The 27,604-nt window shown below is 34.6% G+C and overlaps 1 protein-coding gene across 1 annotated transcript; it reads left to right on the top strand.

Moving 5' to 3' along the window:
• The first annotated feature begins 1,661 nt into the window (after window positions 1-1,661).
• On the top strand, window positions 1,662-24,550 carry LOC147069844 (apolipoprotein D-like). Its single transcript, XM_085950609.1, has 5 exons — window positions 1,662-1,969; window positions 15,869-16,091; window positions 17,216-17,367; window positions 20,665-20,842; window positions 24,159-24,550. Exons 1-5 carry the CDS (start codon window positions 1,847-1,849, stop codon window positions 24,317-24,319), a joined length of 837 nt encoding a protein of 278 aa, XP_085806735.1. The 5' UTR covers window positions 1,662-1,846; the 3' UTR covers window positions 24,320-24,550.
• Window positions 24,551-27,604: the final 3,054 nt, after the last annotated feature.

The following is a 27,604-nucleotide window of genomic DNA, read 5'->3' as shown; positions in this document are numbered from 1 at the left end:
TTTTTTCGAATTACTGTCTTCTGCCAGAACAGTGACGAAATATTCGCTCACTCACGGTAACGTCACTAGGCAAAATACCGCCCTTCGGCAGATGCCATCCCCTTTCATTGTAATATCAAATTGGATGCAAAATTGTTATGTGCATACCTATTGTACTAGCTTAATGATATAGGTAAGTATCATCATCTGAGGATTACAACATTTCAACGAAACCTACTCTCAAATTATGGTGGTTTTAGGTATGTGGAGGTCTGAGGTATTAGCAGGTATGGAGGCCCCTTTGTTGTGATTTATTTAAACTAATATGTCGGTACTTTCTAATGAAGCGACCGTATCGTCCGCTTGATGGGAAACAACCACTACTTTCAAAGGCTGTAATGATAACAGTGGCTAAGGGTAGAGCAGTGATTCCCAAGGTGGGCCGCACGCCCCACCGGGGGGCAATTTCAATGTTTTTGGGGGCAAAAAGGTCACCTTGAAAATCATTTGAAGATAAAGCATAGCACAAGGACTGTACTAATTTTCATCAATTTCTCGTAAAAACAAAAATCTGTCAATACAAACCTCCACCATGTGGAGGTCCATAATTATATGATCCTACTAGGATCGGAGATGGTCAGAAAAAATTGCCTATGTGCATTTATTTATTTGAAGCAATTCATTTTTTTTTCAGATTTAGTTAGGTACTATAAAATTTTGATAGGGGGGGCAAGGAGATTTTTGAAGCGTTGTAGTGGGGCTTGGCAGAAATAAGGTTGAGAAACAAACTAAACTTTGTTAGTCATACTTATTGGTTTTCATTGAACTAAGAATACAAATTGCAGATAAATGTTATTTTTTTTTTAAATTAAACCAAGCCATAATAGATAATAGTAAAAAAAAATAGCGTACCATGGAGATAGGCAGGACACGCGTTGCGTAAGACAGGAAAATTGTAAAGTCGGTGGTTAGGAGTGGAGATAGGCTGTTAAGATCCAATATACAAAGTGCACACCAAACTTTTCCAGTCGTACGTATTTGTTTTCATTGATCTAAGACTATAAATTGCAGATACTGTTAGTTAGTTCTTAGATTTCAATTAAACCCTGCGTAAACCGAGCCACAATAGACAGGAGTCCAAAAATATTCATCTATCTATTAAAGTTTGGTTTAGGCAGGTTAAAGTTTAAAAAAAACTAACCTACGCCACCTGTAATAATAAATATTCTTAAATTGACGAAAACAAGTAATTAGGAAGACTGAAAAAGTGTGCAATATTTTTGACGGATCACCCATAGCATAAATAAACTATATGATTTGGTACAGGGTTACCCTAACCAACACCATCTGCAATTTGTATTCTTAATTCAATGAAAACAAATAATTAGTATGACTGACAAAGTTTAGTGTGAACTATTTATATCGAATCTTAACAGCCTACCTCTACTCATCACTACTGAATGAGAGTATTCATTGCTTGATTTGCCACCCTTTATAATTTTCCACTTTTACGCAAAGAATGTCCTGCTGCTCACTCATATTCTGATTGTTTACATACGTCCAACCTACTCACTGGTTTTAAATGAAAATTGGATTTTCCATGTCTTGGTGAGTGAAACCTGTGATGCAACTCTTCAATGAATAAATTGATATATATCTTGTTACCCGTCAACCTTCTAACCATTCGAGTCGTGGCTTTGACTCAAGTAATACTGTCAAACAACGCTGTGTTAATATTTCAATCACTTCACAATAATACATTGAATGTGTTATTATCAAACAAAAATTATTAACAGCGTTTTTGTTGATTGTTAATTTGTTCTCAAAACAGTGGCTAAGTTCTGCAGTGAATATAAACATTTTCGAAATGGCCAAAGTGGCATATTTATTGCTGGTTGTTTTTGGAGTAATTGGAACATGCTGGAGTCACTCTTATCATACCGGGAGCTGTCCTGAAGTAAAGCCCATGGAACACTTCGATATGAGCAAAGTATGTGACTGTTTTTTAATCAAATCCAAAGGATACCAGTGGTGAAGGGTAGGCGGTTATAAATAGTAGACACTAATCTTCATAATAATAATATAATAGTCAGTCAAATGAATTTATTTTCATTAAACTAAGACTATAATGTATAGATAGTATTTGTTAGTTTTTATAATTCGATTAAACCCTGCCTAATTCAAGCCATAGTAGATAATAGTAAAAAAAATATTCGTTTATATATAAAATATGTAAAATTATGCTATTAAACCAAACATAATTTTATATAGTTTATAGATAGAAGAATATTTTTATCGATTATGGTTTGGTTTAGGCAGGGCTTAGTGAATTTAAAAAAACTCACCAACTCAATCTATAATAACATATTGTATTCTTAATTCGACGAAAACAAATAAGAATGAAAAACTAACTAGCACCGTCTGCAAATTTTATTCTTAGTTTAATTAACACAGATAAGTATGACTGACAGAGTTTAGTGTGCACTTGTGTATATCGAATCTTTACAGTCTACCTCTACCCCTCGCCTCTGAAGGATACTGTACCACTAGCTTTTTTTCTCTGATTTATATAACGTTTACGTAGGTACTTGGTAATTCATACTTTTTCTTTTGTTTTTATATCCATTTGAAAATAACCAGAAGAAGCATTAGAATAGTGATCGATGCATTTTGAACTATACAACTCTTTGATCTGCATGAGTAACATATTTTGTTGAAGGTAAAAAGTTCTTAAAATGTTAGACACTATAATACTTAATAATAATTTATTATATCTTCAGCCCCTGGGGTTGAAACGTTTGTTTTAGACCATGAGAGTAAACTGTGAATGTCAATGTAACGCCGTGATTCAAATTGGGCGTCGTTTGGCGGAAAAAAAACTGTCGTATATGTATGTGTATTATTCGGATGTATATCTGAGACCAGAAGCGCGCCAAGCGGGGGTGTTAAGGGTGGCAAAAGTCCAAGAACCCATCACCAGAAAATTAACTGAGTCATAATACTACAATATTTCAAGAAAAAACGATTTGTTTCGAGATTATTTCACGGATAGAAAAAAAAGTCGCCTGCGGCACAATATTCTTCCGTGTCATAAAGTACTATTTTATAAATTTGGGTACTTCATCGCTTGCTTTACGTTATAATTCAGAATTTTATATTATTATTTACTATGTAAAATATTTCGTAATTTTTGTTATAAATATTCTTTGACTAAACTTTTGCCATATTCCACTGAAAAAATAATTATTAATTTGACTCGGAGGGCAATTTTGGGCTGGCACCCTAGTGGCAGACGCCCTTGGCGCATCCCTGTCTGAGGCAGTGGATTAATATTGAAATGTAAAAAGGAATGTAGACGCGTTGGGTAACATACTACTTTAATTAAGTCTGTTGTATGCCAGATTCTAACCATAATACCTAAAAAAAATCGGTGTGTGTACTTATGTACGCGCGTTAGAAGTTATACTTCTTTGGCGTAATACAACTTGTGATAAACTAGATTCTTTGACTAGCTCTTAATTATCTTGTTAAATTACACACTCAAGAATAAGGACCGCTTATTGGAACGCCGTTGGTTTATTTCTATACACTTTAATTTATATTACTAACTGAGGTTTAATCGTTTGTTTACGTAAGGAATTGCAAATGGCCGACAATAATAAAATCACTGCCTAGGCAACGGAACAATTCCAAACTATAATATTATACTCTATAATCGTCACGTTTGCAGTATCATACTGTGGCGTAAAGGTAGTGCGTTAGGCTGATAACCGAACAATCGGTGGCTCGAATCTAATCGAGTGCGTTTTTTTCGTGTGAAAAAATAAATTATGTGTTACATGTCACACGCTAAAAATACACTCTGATCTGATTTCCCAAACGCGCCAAAAGAAGTATAACTTCAATAAGTATTGGAAAAATGATCAGAGTAAAAAAAATACACTTGGCGGCAAAATAAATCTAATTGACGATAATTATTTATACCATTCCATGGATTATATAAGTTTGAAATTGATTCTAGAGAGTACTCCAATATTTTACTAAGCTCAATAGTAGCTAAACATGTACAGGTTTTAATTAAATCCATTTATTATTCACTATTGTCACTGATAATTTGATTGTCTATGACAAACAGAATAATCTAATAATAAGTCATTGCATTACAAAAACATAATTATGAAGTAATTATGTTCAATAATATGTACATAGAGTAGATATTCATTTTATCATGTAATAATGCAAAGTTCAGGTAATACAGAATAACAATACAATTTTGTTGACCAACTACCAACCCAGCAAACGCCCGCGATAGCCGAACGGTAGCGTATCGGCTTATAAAGTCGTGGGTCTCTGATTCTAATCCAGAGGCTGGCAAAATTACATATTATTAACATGGAACATATTTTACTCATGATCTCCACGCAAAAGCGTTACGAAAAATAGACGTAGAATAACTATAGACGCGTAGCCTGCCCCGATTACTTACGCGCGCCGATTATTTTCATTTTACGTTCAGTAGCCTACATTCTGTGTGACGTATTGTTCGTCTGTTATTATTACTTCTTTAGTTTTATTAATGTAATTACATAATTTTCAGAAAAGTAAAATTGTTTGAATCCTTTGGATTCGGTTACTTTGACAAATAAATTTGTTTTCTAATTTGGACAACCAGCATTCAGAGAATCATTAGGCAAAGCATGTTCCATGTTGAATAATTTTAGCCGTCAGGGCTTAAGTAACCATCACCTGAAGGGCCCAGAGGGCGGAGCCCCCTCCGCGAGGCGCAATCATCTGAGAGGACCAGGGGGGCTAAGCGCCGAGTTTTTTTTTCAATGCATGTTTCAATCTAATTGACTGTGCAAGTGGCTAAAACTCAATGTCTAGACGCAGAAATAGGTACTTTAATAATCATAATTTGTTTGAGAAAATTCGAAAAAATATCAGTAATATAACAATCCGCACATGCGACGCACCGCACGGTGAACAAATGCAATTGGCTACAGAGATAGAAAAGTCCACTATTCGCTGGTGTCACTGACTTCCGTTATCACCGCGCCTCGTCGCTTCAATTGTAAATTCCCGTTCTTACTCATCACCAGATACGGGTCTAGGACGATTTGGCGCCGGGACAACTGGACGCAACGCAATTAAAAGTTAAATAGACGTTATGTACTTATACCTAGGTACTTTAAAAAATATTTTATATTATTATTTATATTTAAATTATTGTATTATGATTTAATAGTTGGTGAGAATTTAAATATGCACACGTAAATAATGTTTTAATCGTGCATATGTTTAAGTTGCAATGGAAAAAGACGTTTTTATTTTATATAAAGCCTTAGGCATGGTAATTGTCAATCCGCAATAAAAAAAAAACATTATGTTAAGAGTAAAATGAATTAAAACTACTAAGTAGTAGATGGAAACTGATTCAAATTCCTCGTCTACGTTCTGTATATGTGTCTACTACAGTGCGTCATCCAATTGCCCTGGCGTCCAGTTGTCCCATTCTCACCAGACACTACCCGAGCATTAATTCTAGCGATAATCATCCGGCATGCACTTATAACCACCGATTGGGTGCTCATCTACGAATCGCTGTGACCTGTCGCATTCACCAGTGGTTATCCTGTACGTCTCGCCACGTGCACCAATTGAACTTTATGAGTTCGTCTACACAGCGGGTTTTAGGACACTCATATGGGCGTTTAGGGCCCCTTGGGCACCACTGTATGGCGACATTTGTCGAGTGACATGTCCAGAATTCTGAAATATATATTATTACTAGCTGACCAGGCAAACGTTGTTCTGCCATATAAATTATTTCTAGTGAATATTTTGGTTGCTAAATAAAAAGTAACGAATGTATCGTAAGTGTGTGGGCATGGGATCTATGGCAGAAAGAGGAATAGAGCACTGTAGACGATGACCGCCGATAAAAACAAAAAACATCAACCATTCATTTTCTCAATTCAAAATGAGTAATGATGTTCATAATGAATGAATTACCTGTGACAGGATCTCGTTGTTTAATGTTTATGCAATATCCGTCTTGTCCCTTCCAGAAAATTAGCGAATATTGGAGAGCGTCGTATAAACGGTGTGTCAGTAATGAACTCCAGATTATTGTTTCTTCTTCGAATCACGATTTCTCGCGTCGATGTGCGGTCGCCAACCATGATTCCAGCAATGTCGTCAACAACAGTCGCATTGAATCGACGTACGTGCTCTCCAGCTGGTGTTTTATCAGGATTGATGACAATAGCGTGATTGTCACTTTGCAATTCGTGCATGTGTGCTTTGAAAAATTTCAATAATTCATTGTGCTCATTCAACAGGGCGTCCAGTTCGCCGACGATGCTCCTGGCATTAGGCGAATTGAGGCTATTGTAGCCGCAACGTGCATCCATATGATTGATGTCCTCACCGCCGCGCCCATGAAGTAGATTTGTAAAAATGTATGTGGTTCGTTTGGCATTGGCAGCAATGAGCCTACTTTGTGGTATATTTGACCTTTGATTTTGAACGTAGAATGGAATTGTTGACCATTTGCCGCAGTATTGTGAACTATTTCTGTTGCTCCGGACGAAGTCATTTGGAAGCATGAATTGAATGTGCGAATGGACTTCAGGAACAGGTTTGAATCTGAACTGTGCCAATGAGCAAGCTGTTCAATGGTTCTGGTGGTATCTCAATTTCTGGTAGTTGCACTTTTCCTGATGCGCAACACATCCCGGCTGACTCATGTTTGAATTTGAGCGCATGACAATGGGGACATTCTTTGTCCATAGCACCAATCAGCACTTTCGGATGAGCGGAATATTCAATATCTGGCTCGTACTCGAATGCGAGACGAAGGAACGAAGCGGATGTAAATGTTCGATGTACTTGTTGGCGTTGTCGGTCATTTGCTCTGCGTGTGTTAACTACGAACCGGCGCGCTTGGCTCCGTTCCAATTGTCGTTGTTGATTTCGTTCAGCTCGTGCCTCTTGTGATTGCTTGTGACATGCTTACACGCACGTTTTTGTTATCTTGTTGGATTTGTTCGTCTGTTCTTTCTACTCTACTATTTCGCATGTTTGTTGCTTTATTCGTTCGACGGCCCAAATGGCCCCCCTTGCGTCTTGCTGACATTGTGCACTGTAATACACGCACATAAAAATAGATAAATTAAAATAAATCGTACAAAATTTTGCACGCACTGCGTTGTGATTTTCCGAATGAAATGTCAAAATGACGCGACGCTTCTCTTGAATTCTTCTCGGACGTAGTCCCATCTGTCATTCAAACACATAAATAATTTCGTTCTGTTTGAAATACGAACGACGGTTAAATTTGTTCATACAAAAATAATAAAATCGCGATTAAAAAATGGGAGGATGGGGGTAGAAAAATGAAAATTTGAGGTTGTAGGTGTTTTTTTATGCCAAATAATAAAAAAAATACAAAAAAAAAATTGTCAAAAAAATAAAAGAAAATTTTTCTTGATAGAGATACCCTAATCACCTAGCGGTATGAAATATGCTTGTTGACCTATTCTCATACCTAAAAAATATACATAAAAAAATTCATAAAAATCGGTCGAGCCATTTCGGAGGAGTTCGACCACAAACATCGTGACACGAGATTTTTATATATATAGAGATATTACTGTACCAAACTTATTACTCCGTAGTCGATAACTTCATCGAATCCTAGTTACTATTTTCCACCATCAGATGTAATACACCAACGGCTATTCATGGCACCCATTGTTCACATTTATACCAGCATACCGCCATATTATAATCTGTCATTCTTTGTGACATCTATAGTGTTACAATACAATAATGACAGCTAGGTACTCAGTATAACACATTTAATTACACATTATGAAACAACACAACATCCGCACCACTGCCTCGTCGAAACAATAAAATTCGCACACGAATAGTGTAATTTACACACAAAAAGTATTTAACCAATGTTTGGGGTCATCTTCACGGTGTGTTGAATACAGCCTTCGAATTTTTATGATAAATTTCTCACGGGGTATTTATATTTAATTAGTAAAGATAAAATAAGAGACATATTGAATATACATAACTTGAAAACACCTCAAAATACCTACTAGAAAAAAACACATTCGAAAAAAATACGAAGCCCAACGGGATTTGAACCCGTATATCTACTGTTATAGCGCCAATATGCTATTGCGATAATTTAAACTAGTAGGTAGGTCCTACACCAATAATTGATTATCAAATTGCGTTATTATTGACTATCGTACATTACTTTGAGTGACTATCGGTTTTTTCGATTAAGACTACGCTAGCCCGATTTCCTAACTATCATCTCGTGTGACACCAGACGACATGACGTAATTGTGACGTCAGCCAATACATGCCGCCCGCTCGAGCGTGTATTGGCTGACGCCACAATTACGTCATGTCGTCTGGTGTCACACGAGATGATAGTTAGGAAATCGGGCCCCTGAGCTATCGTCTTTAGACATTAGACGATTAGTAAACCGTACCTACAATTTTTAATTTTTTTTATATCCGTGAATGTTGAAGTGCCAACCAGTGACGTCCCTAGACAAAATGCCGCCCCTAGGCAGTGCCAAAATGCCGCTACATTTTTTTTATACAGTACTTTTCATCATCCTTTCATGAGTCCAATATCTAAGAAATGTGTTGTATGGATACATTACTAACAATATATACCACTAAATCTAATTTAAATGCCATCTCTGGTTCAATAGACAATATTGAGAGTTTGCGGTTTCAGATAGGTACCTACATTTAAAAATACACTTGACAACTTCTAAAACTCACGAGTGACCGGTAAATATATTTAGATAAATTTTAAATTAGGTATACACGTGTCATTGCTGTTCACCAAAAACGTGACGTCCAATGACAACGGAAGTAAACTACACATCGTAAACCCGACAAAAAAAATAAAGTCCTCTTAAAACTTTTATAGTAAGTACCTAATTAATACATTTTGTTTCCAACCAGTGAGCTGAATTTTTTAATGGAAAGATATTTCCGTTATTACTAAGTTTAGGTAGCTATTTCTATATATACCTAAGGATTCTCCTCGATTTGACGCCCTTTGGGTAACTGCCGCCCCCAAGCGACGCTCAATCTGCCTACCCCCACGGGACGTCAGTGGCATCTGTCACTGTTCTGGCTGAAGATACTAATTCGAAAAAATGACATATTGAGTTAGTTATACAAAAATGTTCCTTATTTCAAACTTTACCGTCTGGAAACCTTCTTCAGTCATTCTTTTTACGATTACTTGATAAACTCGCATGATAGACCATTTCCGTCAAAATGTTTGAACATTTTGACAACTTCAAAGTCAAATAGCTCAAAACTAGTATTCTCCAGTTAGTGTGTTCTGCCAGAACAAAGACGATATTAGGTACCTATTTATAAATCAAAAACATCCTGAATAACTTTTTCAAAGGATTGAGTGGCGAGTCCTGAGAAGAATTAAGAGTATTAATTCTAAGATATATTAAGAATTAAGATTAATCCTGAGAAGAGAAGAAAGAAGAAGAGGATAATAAAAACACACACCTACCATAGAAGCAGTGCTGGATTGGTTTACGACTATTCTCAAAACTTGTGAATTATTCGTTGAATAAAAGAAATAGTTTATTAAAAATTGCTAGCAAGTTCAAGTAGACGTTGGGGAAAGTGTAATATTGGCTAATTTAATATATTGTATTTGTGCATATGTTACGCCGAATGTGCGAAATTGACTGTTACATGAAATGGGCAAAATTTTGTCTAATTCATGTAATAGTCAAGCCCGTTGCCTTATTCATGAATTAGGTAAATTATCTGCCGAGTGCGTGAATTCGCCAGGGTATAGAATTCTTAAACTATCAACATGACAGTAGAAAAAGTAAATTTAATACGGATGGTATTATTAGACATAATATAATATTATTATTATTAGGTTAGGTTAGGTTGTGTAATTCTGAATTCAACTGAATGTCCATTTTGAGGTTAGGCTAACAATAGTGTCAACAAACTATCACAAACAAACAATCGACCATTGCACGATTGATACCCAAGCACGAATCAAATCGTGAAAATACCTTTTAATAAAATTCTTCCGTTATCATTTATTATAGTTCTTGATTTTGTTTGGACATAGTAAATGGATATGAACGTTATTGTAGTTATTGATGGTATATTTTTATATAATCAGTGATGTTTGACACATTTAGTTAGTTTGATTAGTTGCAAAAAACACCACCGTAGCGCTACTATCTAATTTGCCCAATGCATGAACTAAGCAGAAAAATTACAATCGAATTCACGCACTCGGCAGATATTTTGTCTAATTCATGAATAAGGCAACGGGCTTGCATTTTTTATGAAATAGGTAAACATTTGCCGATTTTATGTAATACGCAATTTTGCACATTCGGCGTAGCACATACATTCCTAAATGCAATATGTTCAATTAAAAACAACTATCAAAAGAAATAAATGTTCTGTTTTACGTAAGGGGTTCATTGTTTTTTGCTGCGACGGTCGCTTAAATACTTTGTTGCATACATGTATAAATACAGCAGTGTAGGTACCAGTGGCGAAGTGTGGAGGCAGGCTATTCAGATCTGCCATAAATAATGCAAATTAAATTTTGTTAAATTTACAAATGGTGTTAGTTAGTTTTTCAAATTCAATTTAACCATGCAAAAATCACGCCATAGTAGATAATAGTCAAAAAATATCCGTATATCTATAAAATATCAAAAATTATGCCATTAAATGTTACATAATTTTGGATATTTTATAGAAAGAGTAATATTTTTTATCTATTATAATTCGGTTTATGCAGGGCTTTATGAATAAAAAAAATGAATCAACAGTATCAATAATATGTATTCTTAATCCAACGAAAACAAATAAGTATGAATGAAAAAGTGTGAACTATTTTGTCGAATCGCCCATAACATACCAAAATTATTGTAGTCTTAATTCAATAAAAACAAATACAAATCACTAATAACGTGTTATGTGAACTATTTATGTTGGATCTTAACAGCCTTCCTCCACCCTTCGCCAATGCAGTGTACATTATATAATTATTATGTTTATTAAATTATATGATATTTTTATAACAGGTATGTCCGAGATGTTTTTTCAAGAAATACTTTCGAAATGTTTTTCGTCGAAATTTCTGCGAAGTCATTTATGAAACCAGTTTGTTCGAAATCTTTCGAAATTATTTTCACATAACAAATTAATAACTTCTAAGAAACTAATTAATTAAAATACGGTAGTTCTTTCAAAATTATCATATTAATATGAGATAATAATACATAAGTGTTTTGATTTTCAAATATGTAATTAGCGAATTATTTAGTTCTAAGTAAGCGGATCTCTAATGTAACATGCTATATGACAGTGGCGAAGGGTGGAGGTAGGCTGTTAAGATCCACCATAAATAGTGCACATTACACTTTGTCAGTCATACGTATTAGTTGTCATTGAAATAAGACTACGATTTACAGATGATGTTGGATTTTAAAATTCAATTAAACCCTGCGAAAACCAAGCCATAATATATAATAGTCAAAAAATACATTACTTATAAAATTATGCAATTAAATCATACATAACTTTGGATATTTTATAGATAGAATAATATTCGTTATCTATTACAGTTCGGTAAGGGCCCACATGCCCCACATAGGTCAAAATTGAGGTTTTATGGTATTTTCAGAGCATTAGCCTGGACATTCCGTTGTAGACAATCTATTTATATAATTTTGAAGCCTTATTATCCTTTATATTTATTTTAAACATTTGATGACTGCATAAAGTATTTTTATTACATAAAATAGTATTCTCGATCCAATGTTTTAGAATATAGTCATATTTCAGTATATCCATGTGCAGTGGTGTTAAGATGTTTTAGATTTATTAATTTTTAAATGCATTTATAAAGCCATTAGTAAAATTGTTGTTAACATTATATAATGAAATATTTACAATTAAAAAATATATTTATAATCTCTGTGATCCCAAATTTGACAAGAATTAAGCATTTTATTATTGAAAAAATGGGCATGACAAACACATTTGAAGATAATTCTAAAGATACTGATTATAAGCTATGTATTTAACCATTTAAATGTGATAAACATTCTACGAATAATGATTGTTTAATAATAATTATTGACCTAAGAATAAGGTAATTTATTTTTTTAAATACGCAATTTCTATTGGCATTTCCCAGTGGTTAAGCTACAACATACGGCCGTAGCCATAAATTGACAAACGATAACTGAAGTAGGGAGTAAGATCATGTTAACGCGCGTGTTTTAACATGTACCTAACATGTACGTTCGGTATATGTGCCGTAGAACAATTAATATTAAAAACATAAAATAGAAAACGTTACAATGCACGCTTGTAAATAATGGATAAAACAAGACGATGTACGGATGACATGCTGGTTGTCATTGTTTTTACATGACAGACCTTCCACAATCCTCACCAAAATCTGAATAACACAGACGCAATGGTCTAACCTAGGGGCGGTAGGTTATATGAAAATATGGTGAAGCAGGCTAGTATGGTGAAAAAGTATGATGAGGCAGGCTGGTAATCAATTTGTGGCAAAATTTCCACGTTAACATTATATTATATCGGTGCGTTATAATGACCAAACTAAATCCTCCGTGATGCCCTGATTTTTTTTTATCGCGTCGGTATTCCTCGTAAGTTGTCGGTATTGTTGGCCTGCTTCATTCATTTGTATGAGAAAGTCGATTCCTTGCCCCTCTTTTTATTATTTAATACCTATATCGGTCTAACAGTTTAAAAAAAGAACAAGAAACAAAATTCATATCACTTTGAGTGAAGTTAATATGCGGGAATATACGCGCATTGGTTTTCCCGCTATTTTGAAACTATTTTAAATTTAATAAAATGTAATTCAAAGTGCATTACAATATTAATTCAATTTGTTCAAGACAGTACGTTTAACATATTTTCAAGGTCAATATTGTTTCTTTCATGTCGGTTTGCGTCAATGAAATAATGTAAGATGAGTCAATTATTGCAATAAAATAAAAATCACGTAGGCAACACAAAAAAACGAATTTATTTATGCAATTATTAGGCATATAAGTTTTATTTTTTCTCGAAAAACCTTCAGTTAGTTTTATGAATCATTTATTGTGTTGATTTGATTGCCGTTTACGCGATTAGACTTTATTATAATATAACCGAGATATTGGATGGATGGAGACATTGCAAACTCAAGTAGAAAGCCGATACATTCACAACGACTGGTCCAGTATTGCCAACCGTACTATAATTATAGTATTTGTACTATAACTTTGGTCCGAGTATTATGTACGATATAACATATGTATATTACGCCCAAAATACTATAATTTTGAATATCGGAAGAAATATGTAAAAAGTACTAAAATTTCGATATTTCCGTTCGATAAATTGGTGCAAAGTACTATAATTTCGCAATATTATAAGATTTGGAGAACTTGGAAAAATCGGTGTGTGTACTTAATGATCTACGCACGTTAGAAGTTATACTTTTTTGGCATAACAAAACAAAAAACTAATCTTTGACATACAGCGGTTATAATCGATTCAGAAGTGGCCATGATGAATTAATAAAGAAATGCTCGAAAAACGTAAAAAAAAATCTCTTGCCTTTGGTTTAAAATGAAATTTATTGAATTCTTCGGAAGGCAAGCATTTTCTGGCGGCAAGAGGTACCTAAATAAAAAGGGGTCTCGGAGTTTCTCAAATTCTCCGTTATTTTTTTTTCTTAGAAACAAAAAACCTACACATTTTCATCAGATGACAACGCGTACTATATTTTTTCCCCAAATACTATAATTTTGGAGGCTCTGTACTATAATTCCACTTTGAAAAGATGGCAACACTGGACTGGTCCTACTTTTTTCGCCCCTCCCGTTGTTGTCGATGGATTACCTGTCATTGTTATTTAGAGTGCTCACACTGACGCGTCTGTCGTGTTCATAAGGGAATGGTTTGATTTGAATAGATAAGTTACATGATAAATAGTACACTAGCATTAACACACCTTCTACAAATGTAATGCATAGGTCAATGCTACAGATTTTTTGGAAATCGATATTACCACCGGTTTTTGTGTGAAGAACTAGTCTGACTTTGACAGCTGATGAATAACAGGAATGTATATTATTTATAAATAACACTGGTAGTTAATAAATATTTGATGTGAGAATTTTTTTATAATTCAATTTGAAACGAGAAAGGTCGAATCAATATGTCAAGCAATCTGATATCTGATTTTGACAGCTGAAAAGTGAACCACTCGTTGATTGTGCAAAAAGTTATGCTCAGGCTTTATTAATCTAAAGATGGCGGTGGTGGAGAGCGTGAATAGGGATTAAGGATTGCAATACCGGTATCGTAGTATTTTTCGATACCGAATTACCGGTTTAAAAAAATCAGACAATACCGCTAAATTTAGTATTGAATGTGGAAACAATAATAATATGTACATTAACATAAAAGGCTTAATAGGACTGTAAATTTTTTGTCGGGTTATGCGATGTTTGGCTTACTTCCGTGGTTCTTCATCATCCTTGGTGAGAAGCAATGACACGTGCTATAAAATAATAATAATTTAAAGAGATTTTTACATATATATGAATGTATAGTTATTGGTATTTTTTCTTTTATTGTGTTAACTGTCAATTCAAGGTGGAATAATCAATAAATTTGTAGATGATTTGTGTCGCCTTTTGATTTTTTTGTTGATAGATGCCTGTTTTGTAAAGATTATTCAGTTGAAAATGTCCCTCTGAGGCGGACGAAACCGGTCCACATTTATTTATTTAAAGTGGAAAAAGTACTACAAAATTGCGTTTTATTAAATTAAATCAATAATAATTGGTAGACCATAAACCATCGCGCAGACTTCCTATCAGCAAAGGAGTCCGACAAGGTGATACAATATCACCTAAACTATTTACAGCTACCCTTGAAGACTTATTCAGGCTGGAGTGCTTTTGGCCACCTGAATAATATCTTCAAAAGTGATCTTCCACTGTGCCTAAAGCGCAAAGTGTTCAACCAGTGTGTGCTTCCCGTGATCACATATGCGTGTGAAACATGGACCCTAAGTAAAAGAGAGATCCAGAAACTTAGAGTAGCACAACGTGTTATGGAGAGGTGCATGCTGGGCATAATGCGAAAGGACAAAAAGAGGAATGAGTAAGCAGACAAGAGTTTGCAATGTAATAGAGTTTATTAAAAGCCTTAAATGGAGATGGGCTGGACACATAGCTCGAAGAAGTGACAATCGTTGGACAAATCTAGTCATCCAGTGGTATCCAAGAAGTAAAAAACGTCCGCAAGGTAGACCTAGAAGCCGCTGGATCGATGAAATGATAAAGTTCTGCGGAAGTACGTGGTAACGCAATGCACAGGACCAAGAGAAGTGGAAGCAGCTTGAAGAGGCCTTAATCCAGCAGTGGATAGATTCAGGCTGATGATGATGAATTGATAGATACTTTTTACAATTATTTTACGAATATCGGTATCAATACCAGTATTCAATAGAAAACGTATTTTCAATCGGTATTGCAATCCCTAGTAGGGTCGTCATATCGAAAGAAAGTATCGAAGTATCTGTCACATCGTTACTTTTTTGACGTCCCGGTTGAGGCGGTTCCGACTGAGGCGTACCAGTTGAGAAATCTGTTCGACAACCGAATCACCCAGGGCACGATGTCTTTTTTCGTTTAGATTGTATTGGATTGTAGATCGAATGAAAATAGAAGGTCTGAGTTTTAAGAACATCTTTTTTTACTAAACTAACTTCCTTCTAACTCCCTCGTTCCAGATGTTAGGAGTGTGGTATGTGATACAGAAAACCTCAACTAGATCGCACTGCATCACTTACAACTTCACGAAGAGTGAGACGCCTGGAGAGTTCGAACTGGAGCAGATATCACAGCACTCCATCCTCGGGCTGACGGCGAGAAATCACGCTTACAAGTACACTGGAACCCTCAAGGTTCCGGACCAGGCCAATGCAGCCAAGATGATTGTTAGGTTTCCACTCAGTAAGTAGATTCTCCGGGAGAATTATATTTAAAAAAATAAATCCAATAAAAATCATTAAACATTAAAAAAAATCTATTGACGTCTAAAGAATATACCGATTTTCAGCGCTGCCGGCGAAAAATATCTCTTATTTTATAATAATATTGTATACAAAATTCTTCGTGAAGAACTAACGACTGAGTATAGTGGAGGGAGCTAGGGGAGACCTTCATCCAGCAGTAAATTGACCATAGATCATTAAATTATTATCAACTCTTCTTCCATTATTTGTCTCTCTTTATATACGTACTGCCTCGAAGGAATGTATCACCTGCCTATCCTTAACGGGTCTAGGACAATTGGGTGCCGAGACAACTGGGCGCCACGCAATTGATTAAAATTCATTCAAAACAGAACATGACAAAACAGAACAACCAGGGGAAAAATGAAATATAAATTTTTGTGGAATCTATTTAGGTTAGGTTAGGTCAATATTTCGTTGTAAGTAGTCACCCAATCATTTTGAACATTAAGCTTGCCGGCAACACCGAGTTAAGTCCCGTTTATTTGAGGCTTTCAAGCGATTAGGAATGCAGAAATTATGTATACAATTTGATTTATTATGGCGTATTGAAGATCTGTGCTATTAAAAATCTATCAACATAATAGGGATAGGACAATTTCAATATTAAATTTATTTTTTTCCTGAAAGGTCATAGATATATTTATCGTTGTTCTGTTTTGTCACTGTTCTGTGTTGTCATTTTCTGTTTTGTCATGTTCTGTTTTGTCACTGTTCTGTTTTGTCATGGAACCGTCCTATCACTGCACCGATATATGATTGTATACGAATAATAGAAATTAACCACAAATATTTATGAACACAGTTCCATGCGGAAAATAAATGATTTTTTTGCCTAGTAAACAACGTTATTTTCTGCGACAGTGAGTCAAGTATAAACGTAAAAACATCACCTTGTAAATTAAAGAGACCTCGACACGAATCAGAGCTCGAACTCGAGTTTATTGTCATTACTCAAGCGTCAAAAATTTTACCACTAACCGCTTGATGGAGTATCAAAGGTTCAAGGTAACTGTTAACACCTTGCTAATCAAACTAAAAGTATTTCAATTCTTTTTTCAGGTGTTGGAGGATCAGCCAGCTATGTCATCTTCGACACCGACTACAATCACTACGCCGGTATCTTCACTTGCCAGAAGCTGACCTTTGCCCATAGATTATCAGCTACAATTCTCTCAAGGACAAAAGAGATTCCTGAAAATATTTTGATTAAAGTAAGCCTGTACTTCGATATATTTCTTATGACAATAACTTGTATCTCACAAAGGTGTCTCAACATGTGATCAGCCTCCTGATAAAAAAGGACCGTATTGTCGGCCTTCTCCCATGGCTAGGAGGAGAGTTATCGTCATTATCTAAGTACTATGATATGTCGCACAAAGACCTGTGCTTAGCTACATTGTCAGTGAATGTAGTGGTTACAGCGTGGTTACACGTGCTGTGTGCATACTAGTATAAAACCTGTTTAATATTTTTGTCAAGCTTTACATTTTAATTCAAAATTAAAAATATTTTACATTTAAAGTAAAACTTCTTCAATGTACGTGTGAAATACTTAAAAAAATGTAACATCTCTTCTGCAATTGAGACGTAACTCTGTACACTCTATGAAGGGCGATTGGGTGGTACATCAAAAAATGTATAATAGTCTACAGCAGTGATTCCCACAGCATTTCCAGCAGTGGAACTATTTAAATATTTTAGAAAAATCTCAAGAAAAGTACCTGGCCGAGACAATTCATTGGTCCACAAATACATAATATAAATTACAAGCTGAGGTAGTTTTAATGTATTTCATATTTGATTTAACAAACATCATTTTTTCTAACATCACGAACATAGACTTAAAAGAAATAGAATTAAAACGTGATTGATTGATTGATGAGGCTCTACGTTTGGATGCGAAGCATCAGCAGTTTTTTACACCTGGGAATGTCTCAGGGGCAGATATCGAAGACTAAGATCGACACGCACTGTGTGTATGACTAAGTGTACAGAGACTAATAAAAGTGCCCATTGAAGAGAGGGACATAGTGAAGTAACAAAAACTAATAAACATATTTTTTTCCACTATGTCCGATCCTAATAAGTTCATAAATGAGCCTTCACAGAGTGGAGGTTTGTATTGGCAGATTTTTTACGAGAAATGGATCTCAGCCACTTGCTCAATCTATCAGGTCCATACTCTGACTCATACACAAATTGAAAAAAACAATATGTGTACTTGTCAACCACAGGATTCGAACCTGGGTCCCACGACGCTATAGGCCGACGCTTAAGCAGCGCGGCCATCGTGGGTGTAATAAATATTTACTTAGTACAGAAAGAAGGATAAAACAATACGGATATACCAAACGTTCATACATACATAATTTAAAAATTACGACACCCGTCGGGACTTGAATCAGTAGCCACTGGATTCGCACCAATGTGCTTTACCAATTAATCTACGTGCACCCTATCTAATTGCAACGAAAATATTCGTTGATTAAATTAAATAAATAGTTTAGTAAATAAAATTGTGTGTAAATTTTAACACTTTTGATTTATATCACAATATTGAACATCGGTTTGATATAAAAATTAAAAATACAAGTTATACAATTTTTTTTTTCAAATCTTCTAATATATAAAAATTAATATTTGTTTGTTTGTTCGTATTGTATGCGCTGCCGTACCGTTCATCCGATTGCGATAAAACTTTGTTAACTTATTGCTTGCACTTCCGCAAAGAGTATAGGCTATATCTTATATATAAAAATGAATGTCTGTCTGTCTGTATGCCTGTCTGTCTGTCTGTCTTTCTATCTGTCCCGTATGCGTTCCTATACCATTCATCCGATTGCGATGCAATTTTGGCAAGTGGTTGTATGCATATCCGCAAAGGTTTCTGAATTAGAAAAATCATCATCTTCTTCTTCTTCATCATTATTTTTTTTTTATTCGTTTGGTTCCTATACCATTCATTTGATTGCGATGAAACCTTCGTCAGTTGTTGTGGTAACACCCGCAAAGGTTTCTGAATAAGTATTATATAAAATACAACGTTTGTTGTTTGTTTGTTCCATGCAATTTTGTTTTTTTTTTTACTACATATTAATATCATTAATAACGTTTGCACATTTTGGATTCGATTTTAATTTAGTGGTCTTTTGTTTGACCTTTACTCCTATCAGAATTATTTTCATATTGACATATTGTATAACACAGATATTTTAATATTAAAAAAATATTTACCTCTTATTATTTTTTAAATATCTAAGATAAATAGAACCTCGAAGCGACCCTGTACGAAGCCGGGTACTTCAGCTAGTTAAATATAAAATTCATTAATACCATGAATTTTTCAAAAATATTTCAGTCACATTATAGAAAATTTAATTCTCCATAAATATTAATATAGTTTAATTTCTATTCCGATTTTATTACTAATTTAACGGCTTCCATTTTTTAATATTCATTGTATAGTTATTACACTGATTAATACTTGAATGCGGTTATAAACGGTTATACTTACATAAATTTACAGGGTTTTTCAACTAATTATTAGTTGAAAAATAATTAACATTGCCTGAGTGTTATATTATTGGCTAATTATCTACTCATCGCGACTAATTGTCTTTTCATATGCCCTGCAAATTGGCAAATAAATTTCATAGCTAAGTGTGAAGTCATCTGCAAACAAACCTGCACTGTGAAGTCACAATATGTAGCTAACGTCAGTACAGGAACCGGAGGTTGTTTTTGCTTCAATTTCATACATTTAGGCGCCCCACCTCTATAGGAGATTTTTTTTGGATGAAATCCCAACAAATTCACTTTTTTAATAAAAGGTCGTCCACATAATATGACGTCACATGATTTTAGCTATTTTAACCCCCCCATTGTCACATAATCTTTTACCCCCTGTCTATATTACATCACATTATAAGTAAGAATATTTTTTTTCTTTGTGACATCACATTTTCTCTGAGATAGTAACGTCATATTATATGGACGATCCCTAATTTTAAATTTATCTTTGACTGTCAAATAATAATATGTATATTTAATATACATCCACGATTGCCGCGCGGCTTAATCGTTGGCCTATTTCGTCGTGGGTACCAGGTTCGAATCCTGGGTCTGGCAAGTACACATATTGTTTTTTTTCAATTTGTGTATGAGTCAGAGTATGGACCTAATAGGTTGAGCAAGTGGCTGACATCCATTTCTCGTAAAAACAAAATCTGTCAATACAAACCTCCACGCTGTGAAGGCTCATATGATCCTATTAGGATCGAACATGGTTGAAAGAAATGTAAAATAATATAATATACTACATTTTATAGCTTAGAGGCAATTGTCATAGATGGCATAATGAACTCAATTTTAACCAAAATTACTGGTTGACACTATTTTATCCCAGGCTCTTCAATTATTATAAGATGCAAAATATCACCCGAATAATATCTAATTATTTATTTATTTAATTTATTATTATTTATTTATCTTTGATTCTTCCGCTTCAGCTCCACAAAGAACTGGAAGACAACAATATCGACCATGAAGACCTCTCGACCATTAGCCACGCTGACTGTCCCAAGGATGAAAAAGCTGACGCGGAAGGCACTGATCTCAGTATCGATCCCAACACCTTCTCCACTGCTCATGCTGCTGACGTTGCTCACAAAGCTGGAGATAAAATTGGTAAACTATCAGTTCTTTAACGAAGTCTTTTAGTGGATATTATAGTCTTGTCTTACTCCTGTCTTATTTCTTATCTTTGAAATGGGCAGTGATCTTGCATGTGTCATTCGTGTAACCAGATTCAGAGACGTCCTGGTAGAGATTTACCGGTAGGGTATATGCTTCGTAACATTGCACTATGGCTCTAGGATGAAAATTATGTAATAATAATATATTCTAAACATAGATATATTTTTTACATAATGTCTCATCTATGTATTTATTTATTACTTATATTTAATTATTTAATTTAATTATACAAGTGAATGTAATTTGATCTAATTTTATGCGCGGTAATCAGGCAAATAGGCGTATCAGTGTAGTAAAAAGTGCAAAAAAAGTACAAAAAAAGTACAATGTTATAAAATGTATACTATATTCTATGCAGCGTAAAATATGAAAATACTGGTATTAGAATAATAACACGGGAACTGTTTATTACAAAGATTCAATCATCACCATCTTATGGCACTACAATCCTTGGCGGAAAAAAAAAAAAAAAAAATAATCCTTGGCGGGTTTTGGCCTTGTCCAAAAACCTCCTCCGTCCTGGACGATCCAGTGCCGACACTCTCCCGAGCATTTGAGCATTTTTAAATTTCCAGTGGCACAGTCCAGCCATTTAGATTTCGGCCGTCCAGGTCTTCTCTTGCCATCGGGAGTTGCATACACAACCCGCCTCAGTGGCGCACCGTGGATTTAATATTGGGGGGGGGCAAGGAGGAGAATGTAAATTGGTCCAATAGGCTCCTTTTCTTCTTCACAGCCAAATTTCTCGTTTATCGGTATTTTGTCTATTGCACTCAGTGTACCTACACCATGGTACCCACATCCTGAAACGGGCCTTCAGGCTAGGATATTTGGCGGCCCCCCTACCTACCGCTAAGATTAAAGGCAGTGTGAAACACTACATTAACGTTTTTTTTAAATTGTGTTTTAGTTTAAATTAAGGTACTTATACAGTGAATTATTGGCAATTTTTAATACATCTACTTTAATAATGGAGTTGTCCAGTATCGACACATAAAAATCAAAAAATATATTGCACAATTATATAATTGAAAATGTTCATGGTCAGGAAGTATAATAGCACCGCAGGCGACTTTTTTTACTATTAAAGCTAATTTATGATGCGTGTTTATCTCACTTATCTGGTCAACCAGACAGCCCGGACCCCCAGGCTAGAGCCCTGTCAGCCCTCCCCAGCCATGACCTACACCACTCCGGAATTCGGGTGGACACCGAGAATTTTTTGACAGTTCCATTAGGGATTGGGTTTCTAAAAAAACCTTACATTAGTGTTTCGAAATTTTTGTGTTAGAAATTAAAATCTAAGAAATTTTTCTAAAAAGGGTACTGGAGAATTACAAATCATTTTTTTGCCGTGTTATTTGTCTAAGCCCAAGGTATAGTTTATTGGCTTTCAATTTCAACGTTTAAAATCATTCTGATAATTTTCATGTTTGGGGGGTGCCAGGGCCCCTTGCCCCCCCCCCCCCCCCTGGGTGCGTCACTGACCCGCCTCGCCGATATATCCTCTGGCATTCTATGCACGTGGTCAATCCAGTGCAGTCTCTGCATTTTCATATGCCACGAGATCTTTTCGCCCCTATAACGTCTGTACGGCTCCTCATGATACCTTACCTCCAAATGCCAATTCTTGAACAGCGCGAAAGATTCTTCTCAAAACTCTCATCTTAAAGATATCCATATTTCTCTCATCATGTTTGCTGTGTGCCAAGTATTCTGATCCATATTATGTTAATACCGGGTGCTGGAGAACTTTATATATGGTTGTTTTGGTTTTTCTTGGGTGTTTTGTTCTTTAGAAGGTTTTGGAGACCAAAATAGCATCTGTCGGTAAGGAAGATCCGGTGTTTTATTTCGTCGCTCGTGTTATTAGTACAAAAAATAAATACAGTAAGGAAATTTCTGTAAAAAAAATGGTCATCTACTAGTGTTGGTTAGTTTTTAAAATTCAATTAACGGCCCTCATGCTCAGCGTAGTCAAAATGGAGCTTTCATGCTATTTTCAAAGCATGATCCTGGATATTCCTTGAACGTTGTAGATAATCTATTTACATAATTTTGAAGCCTTATTATCCTTTATATTTATTTTAAACATTTGATGACTGCATAAAGTATTTTTATTACATAAAATAGTATTCTTTTAAACCTCTCGCTCTAATGTTTTGAATATAGTCATATTTCAGTACGTCCATGTGAAGTGGTGTTAAGATTTTTTAACTAACTTTTTGAATAATAAAATGCCTAATTCTTGTCAAATTTGGGATCACAGAGATTATCAATATAATTTTTTATTGTAAATATTTCAATATAATAATGTCGACATAAATTTTACTAATATTTTTATAAATGCTTTTAAAAATTAATAAATATAAAAAATCTTAACACCACTTCACATGAACGTACTGAAATATGGCTATATTCTAAAGCATTAGAGCGAGAGGTTTAAAAGAATACTATTTTATGTAATAAAAAATACTTTATGCAGTCATCAAATGTTTAAAATAAATATAAAGGATAATAAGGCTTCAAAATTATGTAAATAGATTATCTACAACGTTTAAGGAATGTCCAGGATCATGCTTTGAAAATAGCATAAAAGCTCCATTTTGACGTACGCTGAGCATGTCCCCCTTAAACCCTGCGAAAACCAAGCCATTATAGATAATAGTCAAAAAATACTCATCTATCTGTAAAAGATCTAAAATTATGCAATTAAATTATACATAACATTATATACTTTATAGATAGAATAATATTTTTTATCTATTATAGTTTTGATTTGAACCAACAATATGTGTAATATGTATTCTTAATCCAACGAAAACAAATAAGTATAAATGAAAAAGTGTGTACAATTTTGTCGTCTCGCCCAAAATATACCAAACTTATTATGGTTTGGTTTGGGCAGGGATTAATTGATTTTTAAAAACAAACCAATAGCATCTGTAAATTGTAGTCTTAGTTCAATAAAAACAAATACGTATGACTAATAAAGCTTAATTTTCACTATTTATGGAGAATTTTAACAGCTTACCACCACCCTTCGCTACTGCTAAATATTGGCCAAAGAATCTTCAGTAAAAAAGAAAAAATACCGTCCAAGAGCCTCCTGTTTTGGAGCTTAACAATTTTGAGTATAGTAAAAAAGTTAATTAATATTCCTATCTATCAATATGCTGCATCGACAAATGGGTCACCATTTGATTGAGATTTAAAATGCAATATACACCATTTATATTTTTTACAGGCGACGGTTTCGAGTATGTGGTATCGGCAGGTAAGCGAGTCTACAATAACCTTGCTCATCCCCAGAAGCAGAACTCCAGCGAGCTCAACAAGGAAGCCTTGAACGTGGACGTTTACGCCAGGTCTGGAATGCCAAAAGACGACGCTGAGTGGTTGCCTTGAAGGACACCAAAGACTATCACCAAAACGATCGTTTTACCAAATAGAAATTAACTTCGCATTAAGAACTTTGTGTGATTTTTTATTGCTTTACATTAGATAATAAGACATTTTTACTGGAGAGTCTATCGAATATTTTACCTACTATCACGTAGACTTTTTACATTGTGCTATTATGTTCTCTATAATATATACCTGTCAACGATTCTTCAATAAAGTCAGTTACTTTCTTCAATTGCATTTTCTTCTGCGTCTCCTGTCCACACTGTCCAATCCTGTATTTTAACCAATGACCTCTTTTTTTCTAGAAGATTGGGGAGGCCTTCATCCAGCAGTGGATTGATCCCGGCTGATGATGAATGAATGAACTTAGTTCGAAGCAGGGTTGAGAGTGGATCTATTGCTTGAGCTATCAGTTGAAATACGATCTTACGGTAGAGGGGTTCAAAATATATTTTTGAGACCCCTTTACTTTAGGTTGTATGGATACAATAATATTCATGGTTTTATCCGAGTATGCTTCCATTAATTTATTATATTTACCATGTTTGATCATAACATAATCACATGGACCTGGAGTGGAAGTTCGAGAAATGGATATTAGCCACTTGCTCAACCTAGTCAAGGTCCACACTCTGAGTCACATATTGAAAAACAATCAGCCATACCCGAGATTCGAACCCGGCACCCACGACATTATTAACCGACACGTTACCGCTTGGCCATCATACATACTGTAGTCTAAAAGTCTGGTAAAATTTTGACTACATACTTTTTACGACATAATACCGGGTGTAAATGCTCTACCAATATTGGCAGTGTTGACCTGACTGTCTTGTTAATCATTAGTTATTTGTTCTCCAAAAGTGCAGAACTAACCTGCCATCGGTAATACCAATTGGGCGGGCAATATAATATATTCCACATAAGTGCCTAATACGTGTGGATGAGTATAGGTGGACGTTGTTTTATAAATTCTTAAAATAGGGTATTCTTATCTCATTTACGTACTTCCATGTATCTACATTATAGTTTTTAAATTTACCTCTTACTTTAAATTTACCTACTGTTTATCTAATACTTCTTTGTTTTTTGAAGTCGTGTTGTGAACGTCTTTCAATTTTAATTTGTAACGTTCACTATAGTCAATAAATAAATTATCTTATCTTTAAAGATTGACCCGAGGATCCATCTGAATACCCAGCGCTCAAACACCATCAGTTTCTTACAATCGGTGGACCGCATGTTCGTCCACGTCTCAACCCCGTATGGTAATTTCAGTTTCAGTTAGGATTACCTGGTGGTATCCAAATTTCGACAAGTCCTCCATTAATTTTAGGAACGATTCTCCTACTTCCCATATTTCTCTATAGCAGGGATTGCCGGTGCGTCGATCGCGAAGGTATTTTTGGTCGATCGCGGACATAATAATAATATATTGTACTATTTCATGTTCAAACGAGTCAAAACTACTCGACGTTCCAGCTCTTAAAATCCTAGTTCTTATGTCTTCTCTTACCATTATCAAGAAATACAGTCATACGAAGAACACAAGTGATGAGCTTAAACTTGGAAGAAATTCTACAGGAAAACATTAATAAAATAAATGTAAATTCATATCCTTGCAATTTGACCGGTAGATTACACTGATATTGCACAACTTTGCGTTTTTATTCGATTGATTTTTAAAGACATGTCTGCTTCAGAAGAATTATTAACAGTGTTGCCAATGAAGGAACGATCGAAAAGATATATTTTTATACATTTAAGTCCTATATTAATCGTACTCGATTTCCGATTCATAAACTAGTATCGGTAGCGACTGATGGAGCTCCTGCTATGGTTGGGAATCATGTTGGGTTTATTAATTTATGTAAAAATGAGGAAGCATTACCCACTTTTATTAGTTATCATTGCATTATACACCAGCAGGCATGGCTCCCACAAGGGGGGTCTGACAAGGCTCCAGCCTGAGGGGGCCCCGGCGTAGCGGGTCGGCCAGTTAAGTGAGAAAAACATAAAACACAAATTTTCTCGAATAGTAAAAAAAAAGTAGCCTGCTATTTTCGTCAGGGGAGATTTACATTTCAAAATACATGGCGGTGCGATGCAATTTGATGTGATATGATTATTGATGTAATCAAATGATAATTCATGTATAGAATTTATTTTAAATATATTTCCCGGCGAAGGGTTGCATGTTACTTGGCTACTACAAAATTTCAAATATTCGATATACAGGTAAATTGTGTAACTATGTCGAAATTATAGTTAATGTGTACCTACTTAATTTTTTTAGAAGTGAAAGACATAATAATATAATAGTATTGTCGTTTATTTAATTTTTTGTATCGTTATTTTTTACATGTATAAAATATCTGTTTTCAACATACATACATAGGTATTTGAAATTTAAAAAATGGGTTTTTATTGTTCCCGCATGATATAGTGATATCAGTCGATCGCCAATAATAATTTTATCAACTAGTCGATCCTCGAAAAAAAATATTTTGGCACCCCTGCTCTATAGTATATTTTTTCATAAACATATTTTTTTACACTGTGTATTATTATTAAATTTGTTTTCATAATAGGTATAGAAAACAAAATATTAGTAAGTACATAATATTTGAATAAACTGTGTATGATTCACTGTTAAATTCTCCATGGTCATGGACTCCTTTGGATCCGCAGAATATTATTACGAATTAAAAAATTACTACAGAACTACAAGCAAGTAGTACGACATCTGCTGTTCGAAACATAAATTACTTTTTAATATTCAAATAACTTTATCTATTGTACAATAGAGAGTGCATATTATTTTAAAATATATGCAGACGCAGTGCCTGTGGGAAATTCTCGAACCAATCTCACACTTGGCCAAATCTTGATAAACCCATTCAGCCTATTTGCAATTTATTTGTAATACTATCATAGTGTCTAATAATAAATTAGTTTCTCCATTGTTTTATCATTTAACCCGCACAGATAATGACAACCTGTATTGGTTCGAAGGACGGAGATAACTGGGAATAGCTCTCTCCAAATAGACCACAAATTCTCAAACGTATTCGCCTACTAACTCCTTCTCGAAAATAAAATACTCAACGACCCCTTGGAAATCTACCCTTTTAAATCAAACACATATTATAAAGGTGCAGTGACAAATTTGCATTCTATTATATAGGTACATATCTACTTTTATATACCTATCTACATTTTTACATACGGAACATAGTAAAGAAAGATGTTGTTTCAAGTAAAATTTTTTAATAATAAAAGTAT

Source organism: Rhyacophila brunnea, unplaced genomic scaffold, assembly GCF_057557595.1.
Source record: "Rhyacophila brunnea isolate RB1 unplaced genomic scaffold, BYU_Rbru_1.0 scaffold_23, whole genome shotgun sequence".
NCBI classification, from domain to species: Eukaryota; Metazoa; Arthropoda; class Insecta; order Trichoptera; family Rhyacophilidae; genus Rhyacophila; species Rhyacophila brunnea.
The sequence above is the reverse complement of the archived record's forward strand: the minus strand, read 5'-3'. Positions and strand labels throughout refer to the sequence as shown.

Bases quoted from the DNA above. Each gene is read 5' to 3' on its own strand.
- LOC147069844 (XM_085950609.1), top strand. From the start codon at position 1,847: ATGGCCAAAGTGGCATATTTATTGCTGGTTGTTTTTGGAGTAATTGGA. The intron at 17,368-20,664 runs GTAAGCCTGTAC...CTTCCGCTTCAG, and splicing joins CTGAAAATATTTTGATTAAA to CTCCACAAAGAACTGGAAGA. The intron at 20,843-24,158 runs GTAAACTATCAG...TATTTTTTACAG, and splicing joins CAAAGCTGGAGATAAAATTG to GCGACGGTTTCGAGTATGTG.